Source organism: Mastigoproctus giganteus, chromosome 2 (genome assembly GCF_048544385.1).
Source record: "Mastigoproctus giganteus isolate SK-2022 chromosome 2, ASM4854438v1, whole genome shotgun sequence".
Lineage (NCBI taxonomy): Eukaryota > Metazoa > Arthropoda > Arachnida > Uropygi > Thelyphonidae > Mastigoproctus > Mastigoproctus giganteus.
This window is the reverse complement of record NC_143576.1, coordinates 260,065,625-260,079,611: the sequence shown is the minus strand read 5'-3', so window position 1 is coordinate 260,079,611 and position 13,987 is coordinate 260,065,625. Positions and strand designations below refer to the sequence as shown.

The following is a 13,987-nucleotide window of genomic DNA, read 5'->3' as shown; positions in this document are numbered from 1 at the left end:
TCTAGTCCTTTGCCAATTGAAAAAAAAAAAAAAAAAGGAAATTATTTATTACTCCTATTAAGCCAAAGCATTTATGGTTTTTCTTTGTTTAATAAAAATTTAACTTGTTTTAATCAACATTTCACTATTTACAACAGAGCAGATTCCAGTATTTGTGGATTTTGAATTCTTTTTTTATTTATTCTTTAATAACAGTTTTTGGTAATCATAAGTTGCGTTGGCATGTCATTAAAATATTCTACTCTATGGTTGATGTTTGCTGATATTGTTACTGTGTTATAATCCTTTATTTAATTTTTTTAATTATTGCAAAATACCTAAAAAAAGTAAGACTTAGGTTAAATACTTGCCTTATTTATTCCTTTTTATTCATTCTATTTCCCTTGCATTCTGGTTTTTCATTATTATCCTTGCCTCTGACGTTGAGGAAAGGACAGTATGTAATGGTCAACAGAAGTATGAAGTAAGGGAAATACTTATTTCATGTAATAATTTTAGTTTAATGTTAATAGTGGAAAAGGGTAAAAGATTTCTTCCACGTAACACTACAACATTTCTAAATTCACTTTGGATTCCTGTTATGGGGTGAAAGTGGGGGGGCAGTGAATACTAGCTACTAATCTTCTAATCATAGACACTGTTGGACAATCGTTTTCCTAATGTATCTGGGTCAGCAGTGGTAGTTAGCATTCTCCAAACTCTCCACCCACATCCATCCCTTCAGCATAACAGTATTCCAGCATAGTCTTCAAACTAAGCTGGAACCTATAATGTTTTCCTTATTAAATACCTTTATTCTTGTTTCATAATTATGAAACAAGGATAAAGGTATTCATTATTGGGTTTTCTTCTCATTATGACTGAATTAATTAGTCACTGGTGAACACTGACAAAAATATCCAGTTTTATTTCTGTTAAATTGGAAGAAAAGGTTCTAAAAGTAGGATGTTTTCCCTCCAAGTGGATTAAAATCTGAAGTTGAATATTTGCATTCAAGAAGCAGTGAACCTGTTGAGTGTAATATACCAAAATACACAACTTTACAGTGATATTGAAAAAAAACCCATAAATTGGAAGATATGTATTGGTGAATTATGAATGCTTCTTTTAAAATATTCCAATTTTGAAAGTATAATTAGTGTCAAAGAATATTTACAGCAAACTATTTAACATCATTCTGCTGTAAATATCAATGAACATTAGTCCCACTTATAGTTTCTGCTACTTTTACATACTTAATGTATCAAAAAAATTAACCTATTTCAAAGAAATAAATCTCTCCAAATGAGAAAGCGAATTGACTATATTACTATCATGGAAAACTGACAGTGATAACTGCAAGTTCTTGCATTTGTATGGCACTTCAAGTAGCAATAAACAAGATAATTAGATTAGAATGGCCAAATGATGCAAAGAAACAAGATTTCTGCCAAATCTTAAAAAAAAAAAAAAAAAAAATTTCCAATTGTTTTTATGCCCTTTTGGCTGATATCAGTCTAATCCCCTTGAACTCTACATTAAGTTAGATAATCTGTTTCACTGGTGGAATAGATTATTTAAGATCATTCTATATTTGTTGGCCAGAAATACACCCTGAGATCTAGTCTATTAGTAGCCTATCCTACAGTTTGGTTTGTGGTCCCTATCTCTCCTACCAATGCAAATATACCACTTTTTTTTTTTTTTTTTTTTTTTGCTCAATGCTATCCCTTATACATCTTCCAATAAGATCACTCTCTGAGATGTGGTTTCTAATCTTTGTATGATGAACCTGAGGAGTCTTTCCTTAAAGGGTCATCTCCTTGTACTCCTTACGAGCCTGGTTATCCTTCTTGGGACCCTTTCGAGAAGGATCTTCTTTTACAACTATTATGATCACAATACCCTACATAACCACTTCACATTTTTTTTTTTTTTTTTTAAATGAAAGCCCCAAACACAAGACATTAGAACCTATAGTACATAGTACCGTGCATGGGTTGGAGGTCGAGAAGATGAAAGAGAATATCTGTTGACATTAGACCTGAACTTATGTAGATTGTAATTTTCAGGAAATACGTATGGAGGAAGGTTGTTCCAGAAAATAGAAGTTGAATGAATAAATGAGGAAGAAGAAAAAAGTTGGTTCTGCGAGTTTGAAGTCTGACAGTTATTAACTGGTTTTGGCACATGTTCGGACTGCTCTGAAAGAGAGAGAACGGGAATTATAGAAGCCAATTCAGAAGAACAGTGTCCATGGAAGTATCTATAGAAAAGGCCTGCAGCAGAAACAGAATGTCTATGAGACAGAGAGCGGAGAGACTGTTAGAGATGAGTCATTATTTAAACTAACTGCACTCCTTTGAATGGAATCTAGAATGTTGAGAGGTTTAGGGGGCACCGCCCCAGATGTGGGAACAATATTTCATGGTAGAGCAGATTTGTGATTTGTACAGAGTGAACAGCTTGTTTGGAAGAAAAGTAATGCTGAGAGTGAAAGTGAAAACAATTTAAGATACAAAGGAAGCAATATTTGTAATGTGCTTATGCCAAGAGAGATTAGAAGTCAGGCTAATCTCCAATAGAGATATAGGATCTTACCTAGAAATTGGGGTAATCAAAGATAAGTACAAGAGCAGAAGAATCCTTTTTGCGAGATAAGACAGGACATAGTTCAGAAGGATTGAAGTTATCTTTGCCCCACTGGAGAATTACCTGAAGATCAGCATTTAAGGAATTGGTAGTGGATATTCCTAAGCTGAAGCTGTTTGAGCAGAGCAAGGTTTCTCAAACTGGAAGGTGGAATGCAATGTGCTATCATCAAAACTATGGATAGGATTTCTAGTTAATGGAAGGTTATTAATATAACAAGAGGAAAAGAGTGGGAGAAAGAACTGAACCTTGGAGAACAATAATGGAGAAGTTACAAGACAGAGAGCCATCTACCATCACTGGTCAGAAGGAAAACTGGATACCCAATTACACGCAACAGTTAGCAAACCTTAAGATGGAAGCTTATTTAGAAGACCTTATCCCAAACATGATCAAAAGACTGAAATATCAAAAGAAAGTTTCAAACTTTAACACAGAATTTATCCATAGATCAGTAATATAAGCCAGAATATGAGCAGTGGATCGACACTGACAGAATCCATACTGGCAATCATTGATCAGATTGAAGGTTTCTAGATAGTTTAAGAGTTGGCAGTTCATTGATTTTCCATTACTTTAGAAAGAGTATGAATAATTGCAATGAGACGATAACTGGATGAGAGGAAATTGTCACTTTTTTTAGGAACTGGCTGGATATGAGCAAATTTCGAAGCAGAAGGATAAACACCTTTGCATTCTTGTAATGCCAAACAACACAAGGTTGGGAATAGCCATGAGAGAGACTCCATTGGAGAAGAGACCATCCTCAAGTCGTGATCTGAGGTGCCAGAGAACCACTCACCTTGAACACATACTTAGAAGGGTTGTTTGTGAGAAAAAGATCATGCATGTTGCCTGTGTGGTTAGGTTAGTTCTGTTATACTGGTAGGTAAATGAACAATCTTTGAGGTGTCATTAGTAATTGAAAATGCCTCAGCATCTCAACCAGCTGAGTTAGTGTGACTAGAAAATGGAAGCCAGCTGGAGTTGTGAACATTAAAATCACCTAGGAAAATGATCTCACTCTTTGGAAAGTTGGACTGGAGAAAGTCAAGTTTCAAAGAAGTCGGAGTTACAAGTGATTAGTGGAGTTGGGAGAATGATAGAGGCAACAGATGAATTTGACAGAATGTAGGCAAGAGATTTTCAGCCAGAGAAGATCGAAAAGAGGGGATTCCAAATTACTAAAGTCTCTGACAGGGAATATCAGAATGGACATGTGCACAAGTACCACCTTTGAAGCAAAAGGAACCATACAGCGAATAATTTGGACAACTGAGATGAGCAGTGGTTTAATCAGCCAATAACTGAGATTCTATCAGAAAAGTACACAGGTTTTTGGCAGACTAAGTGGAAATGATCATCAATGAGATTGCAACTGGGACCACATATATTTGTGAAATGAATGAGGAAGTGTTTTGGAGGTTTAGATCTTTTCACAGATAAGTTTACCCTATTCACTTGACAATTTGTGGTGTATTCAGTAGTAAAGAATGGAGGAGAGGTGACATGCTGTATGAAGTAATGAAAATTTTGGATATGGCATACATGTGGTAAGAACATACCCAGCTCCTTGACATAACATGACCTCAACAATTCTCCCCCCCCCCAAATACACACCAATCTGACTCCCTCTGGTCACTATCTGGCAGAGTAGAGGCAGCGAGATTATACATTAGCTGATCCAGAAGCCTCCTAGAGAATTACCAATAGGTTTGGTCCGGTGTACTAACAAGAGGCTGGCCTGAAAACGCAGTTTTAGAGCTGTACCCTTGAAATGTAAGGGTCCATTTCAAGGCCTTGATGTCCATCATAACCACAAAAATCAATCATATTGAATATGTGGGGAAGGTTTACTGGAGCTTTGCTCTGGAGGCTAAAAATGGGTTCCACCACTTCAAGCCTAGTATTGCCTGGTAACACAGACAGGTGGCATTCCTCTGTGTGGTGTGACTGCCACACCTCGACCCTTGCTTATGTTGGTTCGTACCTGGGTGGTCACCCACAGTGTGTTAGGTGCAAATATTTCAGAGCTTGCACATGGGGATTATACCCAGGATTACTAACAGTCCCACGAATGCAAAGATAGAAGCTGAGGATTTGGCTATCACAGATTGACCGGACTTTGCCAAAATTAGGCCCACTTGACTCGAGTGTCACCGGAATATCAATTGTGGAAACAGTAGTTTGAATAAATTCAAGAAAGAACGAGACAAACTTTTGGAGAAGATGGATAGGTGAATGGGTTGTTTTTTTTTTTGCTGTTGTTGTATAAGCTTTTTTTCTTACATCATTTGCCAATATTAATATTAAAACCAGTGTCAATTTTGTGATTAACAAGGTCTTAAACACTGAATCCTTAATCAGATTCCATAATTTTTTTCTGCTGCCACACTTACATCTGCAGTTGCCCAGATTTACCTTCATTAGACAACTATATATGAGAGAGATTTTTGAGCAACTCTAAATATAGAATTACATAAAATCTAAAGATATCCCCTATTATTAATGATGAAGACTTAGTCGTATACACAATGCACATTGTCATAGGCAACACTCTTCGTGGCCACTTTCTTCAGTAAAACCAGATAGACACCATCAGCCCCTTGTGCTTTCTTCATGTTTAAACCTATTAAAATCTCTTCCAGAACTTTCTCCATCATTACAAACTTATCCAGTAATAAACAACTGCTAGTTGAACTAACAGTGTACTTCCCCTTAACTGTATTCATGTGTAAATATAGGTAACAGAATCTGTTCAGTTTGTCACCCAGCTATTTAAAGTCATCTGTGCTGTTCTGACTGCTCTTCTGTAATGGGCCAATATGGTTCGGTGAAATAGCACCACTTTGCTTATTGGAGGCTTGAAGTGGTGAAACCCATGTTTAGTCTCTAGAGCAAAGTTTCCGGCATCCCCCTCTCCCCATACTTCTCCTTCAAACCCATGCACGGTACTAAGTACTATATAGGTTTTGATACCTTTCGTGTTTGGAGTTTTCATAAAAAAAAAAAAAAAAAAAAAAAAAAATTCCTTTCTATCCATTTCAGTTTCTGTTATGATATCTTTATGAAGATATGAAGCAGTGTGTAGCATCTAAATTTATTTTCTGAAACATTTCCTCAACTAATAAATTGATTTGAAGACCTTTAAGAATTTCTCCAATTAGATTTCAAGATCTTCCCATAAAAGGAATAAATGGTAGAACCATTACACCATCAACAAAAGGACTTCACCACAGAATCACTTGTCTCTCCCTACTGTTATAAGATAATTGTAACACTGAAGAATGACATAAAAAAACTAACTTCATTATGAACACCAAATAATTGAAATATTTCATTGAAGTGTAAAGATAAAAATTACATGGGTTTAGAATGAAAGATGTTTTAGATTCTACATTAAAAGCTTCTGACAAGGGGAATTGTCATATAAACTTCCAATAAAAAGTTATGAAATATGTCATAAAATATTTTAAAATAAAAACCATGTGAGCTAGAGATAATACAGGGTTATTCAAAATGAAGTCAGGAATTGTGTACAGGAATACAATTCAAACCCAGGACTTCATTTTGAATAACCCTGTATTACGATAATGGTAGCAGAGAAAAATCTGACAGCTATTTAAGGAATTGTTAAATTTTTTCTTATTTTTTTTTAAGGTAAATAGTCATGGACTTACCATACAGAGCAGTCCATGCCTGATTTATTACATCCAAACAAACTGTTCCAGACCTGCAAAAAATCTCACTTAAATTGCAGCAGTCAGTGAAATTGTATTACTTGATTAATTACTCAAAACTGATGAATAATTTTCTTTCCTTTATTTTTGTAAATTACACTAAGAATTCTTAATAAGCATATCATTATAAGCAAAAGATGTCAGTATCCTAATTCAAGTTGCCCATACACGAAGTCACAACCAATTTAGAGTTTAATACTTTAAAATTTTGATGTGCCATATAGTTTTGCATGTTTTAAATTATTTAATGAAATTCAAACATTCCATAAAAAAATATATATTGCAAATATATATATAAAAATATATTATGAAATTTTCTTGACTTAACCCAACAATAAACGAAGTTATTCTCCTCATTAAAAATTCACTCTCTCTCTCATTGCTATTTGACTAGTTGCCAAATAGCAAAAAACAATAACAGCCACAAACCAAAAAAAATTAAGACTAAGTGATTTTGCTTATATTCTCAATGGCAGAACTTTAAAGTACAGTACACCTTCAAAAATGAATCTGTAAATTATCTGTATGGGAAAATTCCACCACTGTTCATTATGATCCCCCAAATAAGCACTCAGCTAGTTACCATCTCCATATAAGGCCATAGTTGGACCACATCTTGAGTACTTTCTTAATACAGGTCTGGAGGCCTCACTTTAGGAAGGATGTAGATCTGCTGAAATACGTGCAGAGAATGGCAACCATGAAGGGAACAAAAGGGTGCTATTACCTAGAAAGAGCTTCAGTTCTACAAACTGCAGCGTCCAGAAAATATGCACTTGCAGGAAGATCTGATTGAGGTGTTTAAAGCCTTGAATGGATTGAGTAAGCTGAATATTAATGGCATTCTTCCACTTGCTGAGACTACATACCAGGTGGCATAAATTCAAGTTGGGGAAGGATGGTTGCAGGATAGATATGTGGAAGTTTGCCTTTAGCCAGCAGGTGGTTGATTGTTGGAACAAGCTTCCATCTGCTGTTGTGGAAGTGGATGGGTTGAATAAATTCAAGGGAAAACCAGACAAATTCTTGGAGGGTACAGATGGGTGAAATGGAATTTTTTTTTTTTTTTTTTGGATGATTCTATATAAACTTGCGTAAATTTTTTGTAAATTCATTAACCATGAGTTCTAAGAAAGTTAATGACAAGAGCCAAGCAATGAACAAAATGGTTAGAATCACCATGGAGGTGAAAAAAAGAGATTGTTGAAAAGCATGAAGGTGGCATGCGTATCCAGGACTTGGCTGCTACATACTGTATGCCGAGAACGACGGTATCTACGATTGATAACAAAGACGTTATTAAATCTGCTAACGTTGTGAAGGGGGTGAAATAAATTACCAAACAAAGATCAGGGACATTAGAACATGTCGAAAAATTGCTTTTGATCTGGATAACAGAAAAACAGTGTGCTGGCAATAGCGTATTGGAGGCAATGATTTGTGAAAAGGCAAAACTGATGCATGCCGATCTTTTGAAAAACAAGGCAGGAACGAGCCAAGAAAGTGAAGTGTTTAAAGCCGGCCATGGCTGGTTTGATAATTTTAAGAAGAGGACTGGCATTCAGTGTTGTGAGGCACGGAGAGGAAGACAAAACAGGCCTGTTTTGGAAGAAAATGCTTAACAGGACCTATATTACACAAGAGAAGGCATTGCCAGGGCAAGGGAAGAGATGACCACCGAGGAGCTGCAGAAACTTGAGAAGGAGGACCACAAGACTAAGATGGATACACTCTTCAGGCTCGGAGGAGGAGGAGGAGATAGAGGAAGCCCCTACTTCATTAATCAAGGAAATCTTTGCCAAATGGATGGATGTCAAAAACTTTGCAGAGAAGTACCATCCCAACAAAGCCCAAACAAGCCGTAATAGCATTGTCTGGAATGACCAGACAATGTCACATTTCCGAAACATCCTGAGGAGCAGGCAGAAGCAAAGTTCTTTGGACAGATTTTTAGTAAACATCAAACTTGGTGATCCTCAACCAGGTCCAAGTAGGGAAAGAGACAGAAAAGAGAAAATTAAAGTTTGTTAAATTTTCATTTATTTCATCGAACTGCTTTTGTATTTATGTGTTTTAGTATGCAGTGTTTAAATTGACGCCTCCGTAGCCAGGTGGGTAGGAGCAGTGGTGCATAGCACACGCTTCTTGATTAGACCGGGGTTCGAGCCTGTACCCACCAAATACGGAGGATGCGGCAGGTCAGGGAATGACCACCGCATATTCCCAACCCAAATAAAGGGTGAGGGTTGGCGTCAGGAAGGGCATCCGGCCGTAAAAATTGCATGCCAAAACAATAAAAATGCTGACCCCCACATAATAATGGGAAAAAGGAGAGGGAAAAAAAACAAAGTATGCAGTGTCTAAATTATTTTATACAACCCCATCAATGTATAATATCAATGTATAATACAGGCAAGACTTTTCCTTAACAATAGGATTTTTTTTCATGGGAACGGATTAATCATTTTCCCTTTATTTCTAGACGTCCTGTTTGTCTCTTTTTCGTCCTGTTTTTCTATACGTCCTGTTTGGTATAAGTCCAAGGATCTGGAATGGATTAAGGACATATACCGAGGTACCACTGTATATCATTTTGCCTAGAAATCAGTGTGTCACCAAAGATAAGCATAGGAGCAGAAGAATCCTTTTTGCAAGATATAAGACAAGACTGAGTTTTAGAAGGATTGAAACCAACTAAGTTGTCTTTGCCCCACTGGAGATCGGCATTTAAGGAATTGGTAGCAGATATTCCAGAAGTTGAAGCTGATTGGGCAGGGCAAGATTTCTCAAAATGGAGAGTGGAATGCAATGTGCTATCATCAGCAAAACTATGGATAGGATTTCCAGTCAATGGAAGAAGATCAGAAAAGAATAGCGAAAGCTTAAAAAGCGGTACTCACCTTGAAATTAATCTGCGATGGTTTACTTAGGTAGCGTGGTTAATGTTTAAGTTGAATTGTTAAATTGGAAAATTAGAAGGGAGGGAAGTAGGTAAAAGTTGACTGAGTTAAATAGGTGCAAGGAAATAGAAGTGTACACATCCAATCCATTGTTTGTCATCAAAATAAAAGAAAGGAAGAATAATTAAAAACTATATAAGTGAATCCGATGAAGCCAATAGTCTTTACGAGGACTTTCGTTAGTTAAAGAATGTCTTCAGTTGGCAATGTGTGGGGAGAGAACGCGCATGATATTTTAAGAATAAAAAGTTATACTCTCGTGATGCCTTTTTTGACATGTGGGAACTTTAATCTCGAGAGGTTCCAAATTGGGGAAAGATTGAAGGGGAGTTTAGAATTCAGAATTTTGAGGTTAGAGTGGTGCTTGTACCATTCAATAACTAGGGCTTCATACTGAAGTATTCTGTAGCTGGATTTTAGAATGATGAATTATTGAATGGTACAAGCACCACTCTAACCTCAAAATTCTGAATTCTAAACTCCCCTTCAATCTTTCCCCAATTTGGAACCTCTCGAGATTAAAGTTCCCACATGTCAAAAAAGGCATCACGAGAGTATAACTTTTTATTCTTAAAATATCATGCGCGTTCTCTCCCCACACATTGCCAACTGAAGACGTTCTTTAACAAAGAAAGTCCTCGTAAAGACTATTGGCTTCATCGGATTCACTTACATAGTTTTTAATTATTCTTCCTTTCTTTTATTTTGATGAAAAACAATGGATTGGATGTGTACACTTCTATTTCCTTGCACCTATTTAACTCAGTCAACTTTTACCTACTTCCCTCCCTTCTAATTTTCCAATTTAACAATTCAACTTAAACATTAACCACGCTACCTAAGTAAACCATCGCAGATTAATTTCAAGGTGAGTACCGCTTTTTAAGCTTTCGCTATTCTTTTCTAGTCTATTAACACGGTACTTGAAGATTTCTAAAAATTTCGTATTGTGGAAGAAGATCATTAATATTATTATCCATATGGTACAAGGAAGCCGAGGGTTATGCTGCACCAGTCAAAAAAAAAATTTCCAAATTACCCAGAGAGAGAGAGAGAGAGAAAGAGAGAAGGGAAGGGAATCACCAAGAAAAAGAAGAATGATGATATCCAGCCCAGGAACCTGGGTGTGCCAAGCCCACACTCACCAGATGCGAGTCCCTGGGGTTATTTACAAGAGGAAAAGAGTGGGGGAAAGAACTTAACCTTGGGGTGACACCAGCATTAGTGGAGAAGTTAGAAGACAGAGTCATTTACCATCACCCTCAGGGAGCCAGGGCCGCCACAATAAAATAATAATAGCATTTAAAATACTTTCCGTAGATCGAAAAAAATTTCCATATAACGAAGGATTATGAGAGAATTAACTGGGAACACATTGTTCGCATCTCTGGCCTTCAGGCAATTGAAGCAATCAGTGCTGCAAGGATGAATTAAGAATCAAAGGGTTTACGATCCTGCAACTTGTGGTACTCATAAAACCTATCCAACCACCTGTCCCACATACCAAGGAGTGGGCGCTGGTCATCTGATTGGTTAACGTTTACCAGTATTCAACATGGCAATCAAATAATTCATCTGAAATAAATACAGTACATGAAATTGAAGACTTACGTTAATTTGCTTATTATCTGGATCTGTGTTTCTTATTTATATTTCACAGGGTTATAATCCAGAACATGGGTATAACCCCGTACTTTGGACAGAAAGAGGGGAAGAAGGCAGTGATAGGACATGAAGGCACCTTCCCTCACTGCTTTATCCCCTCTCCTGCTGGAGATTGTCACATGACATCACAATATGTCAGAGCTGAAATGAAGAAAAAAAACCCAGCAAAACAGCAATTTCTTTTTTAAATAGCTAAAACTGATTCTTCTCATCCGTACATTACTAGGCGATTTCACGTAGATTAACAATGAGAATTGCTTATGCACCTCAACCGAAACAATTTTTTTTTTGTTCTGGGGGCTGCTGCCCCCCACACCCATGCTAATATAAAGAGAATCTGATACTACAATTCTTACAATTAATGCATAAAACATCAAATTGTCAAGAAACAACTTGGGGGGGGAAAAAAAACACCTCATCAGTCATCACATGCCGGCTGGTACACTTCACCAAACATCCACCACTGAAAACACTTTTATTCTGAAGCTAATCAAATTCGCACTCGTACATCGTTCGATTGAAGTCTTATATTAATCCATAATTTTGCAAATGGAATAACAATAACATACAATAACCAAGGGAAGCAAGGTGACGACTAATCAACAGCGCAATAATTTTGCATTTACCACTAAAATCAGAAGCAAATTTGCATTCAATCAAACAATCAGAAATGCAAAATGAGGTAAATTATGCCTTCCCAATAATCAGCCAATCACAGAACGCGACGGAACAGGCACTCTGTTCTTTGGGCCATGTCTGCAGTGGAGATATCCATGTCCCTGATTTCACCCACAATAATATAGAGTATATGATACTATTAGCATTTAGCATTAGTAGAATCATATGATGCAAGAAAGCAAGCTTATGCAGCATCAGCCAAAAAAAAAAACCACTCTCATTTCACCCCTCCGTTCGTTCAAAATACCTGTCCAGCTGAGCCTTAAATTTATTCGGTTATCAACTTCCACAACAAGGGATGGAAGTCTGTTCCGCCAACCAACTACCCACTGGCTAAAGGCAAATTTCCACACATCTATCCTACATTTGTCTTTCCTCAATTTCAATTTATGCCCTCTCAGGTGATTATTCTGAGCAAGAGGAAGAATCCCATCGGCATTCAGCATACTCAAACCATTCAAGGCATTATACACCTCTATCAGATCACCTCACTGGTGCCTAGTCTCCAGACACTGTAATTTGCAAAACTTAAGCCTTTCTTCATAAGAGCAGCCCTTTGTTCATTCACTAATCTTGTTGCCCTTCTCTGTACTCGTTCCAGCAGCTCTACATTCTTCCTGAAATGAGGCCTCCAGACCTCAAGTAGTGGCCTGACCATTGCCTTATACAAGGGAATAATCACCTCCTTATCCCTGCTAGAAAAATTCCTGTATACCATTGATAAGACACCATGAGCTACTCTTGCAGAATGTCTGCACTGCTCAGAGAACTTTATCTGCCTGCACAATTACCCCCAGGTCTCTTTCATTCTGTACCACTGTAGTGTAGTACCACAGAGTTGATACGTTGCTCTGGGGGTTACTGTTTCCCCATATGTAGAACTTTACATTTGTCAATGTTAAACTTCATTTGCCACCTCTCAGCCCATCTGCTTAACCTTTCCAGATCCTGTTGCAGCAGCATAGCATCAGTAGTGACCTTAACAACCCTGCCAACCTTTGTATCGTCTGCAAACTTGGACATTAAGATTGATATACCATGATCAATATCATTTATAATTACAGAAAACAACAATGGACCCAACACTGAACCCTGAGGGACTCCACTAATAACATTAGTTCACGATGAGCAGTGTCCATTGATTACCATTCTGTCTTCTCCCCGTCAACCATCCCTTTATCCATAGCAGCAATTTGCCTCCAATGCCACAGTGCTCCAATTTGTGCAGCAGTTTTCCATGTGCAACAGTATCAGAAGCCTTTCTAAGATCCAAGTATATAATATCAAAGTTATTCCCTGCATCCAGTTCTTTTGTGACTGCATCATAGTATCCAATCAAATTGGTCAGGCAAGACTTCCCCTTAACAAAACCATGCTGTGTCTGAGCTATAACTGAAGTCTTGTCTAGATGATCCTGCAGTGCTTCTTTAACCAGTGCCTCCATTAATTTTCCAGGAACAGAAGTTAAACTAACAGGTCTATAATTACTTGTGTCACCCTTTGATCCTCCTTTGTGAAGTGGGGTCACATTTGCACATCTCCAGTCCATGGGTACTTCCCCTGAGTTCAAAGAAGCTCTCATAATTATGGCTAAGGGTTTCCTTACTTCCTTTGCTGACTCTTTTAATATAACTGGACAGATCCCATCCAGGAATCTATCCAAGTATTTTGCATCTACATTCACACATCAGGAGTTAATCAGTAAGGGGAATGTCTCTGGCATTCCTCTTCCTGAATAACTCCTGATATGTGAATGTAGATGCAAAATACTAATTTAGTTTGTTAGCCACCTGAGCAGTATCCTCAACTGTTGAACCATCAATATCCGGTGGACCAATCTGATTCATCCCTTTCCTTCTAGAGTTTACATAGGTAAAGAACTCTTTTCTTTGCACCCTTTGCCAAGGATTTCTCATAATCTGCCTTTGCCTGCCTAATCTCCTCTGTGACTTGGTTACAGACCAGCTTATATCTATCATAGGCTTCCATGTCACCCATTCATTTTCTTCTCTGCCATATGTCTCATTAGTTCATCTGACATCCATTTAGGCCTAAACCTTGAACAATATTTCTTAGTTGGTATGTAAAGCTTAGTAGTTTCCAAGATAAAATCTTTGAATGCTTCTCATTTTGAATTTGCTGTTGGTAACATCATCAGTTGGTCCCACTGTATAGAATTTAAATACTGTCTCAGACCATCGTAGTCGCCTTTACGAAAGCAAAAACCCTTTCCTTTACCCCTGATGGTAGTTACCTCTGAGTAAATCCCACTTCACCACACAGATCACTGCCACCTAGTGGTTCCTTTATCTG

General features: G+C 37.4%; 1 protein-coding gene across 3 annotated transcripts in view; it reads right to left on the bottom strand.

The window, feature by feature from the left end:
* UbcE2H (ubiquitin conjugating enzyme E2H) overlaps positions 1-13,987 on the bottom strand; it is a 191,234-nt gene that overhangs the window by 62,898 nt on the left and 114,349 nt on the right. For all 3 annotated transcript variants that reach the window (XM_090369123.1, XM_090369121.1, XM_090369122.1), the window contains one exon: positions 6,312-6,364. In XM_090369123.1, the coding sequence (XP_090225249.1) occupies positions 6,312-6,364 (53 nt within the window). The remainder of the gene's footprint in view (positions 1-6,311; positions 6,365-13,987) is intronic.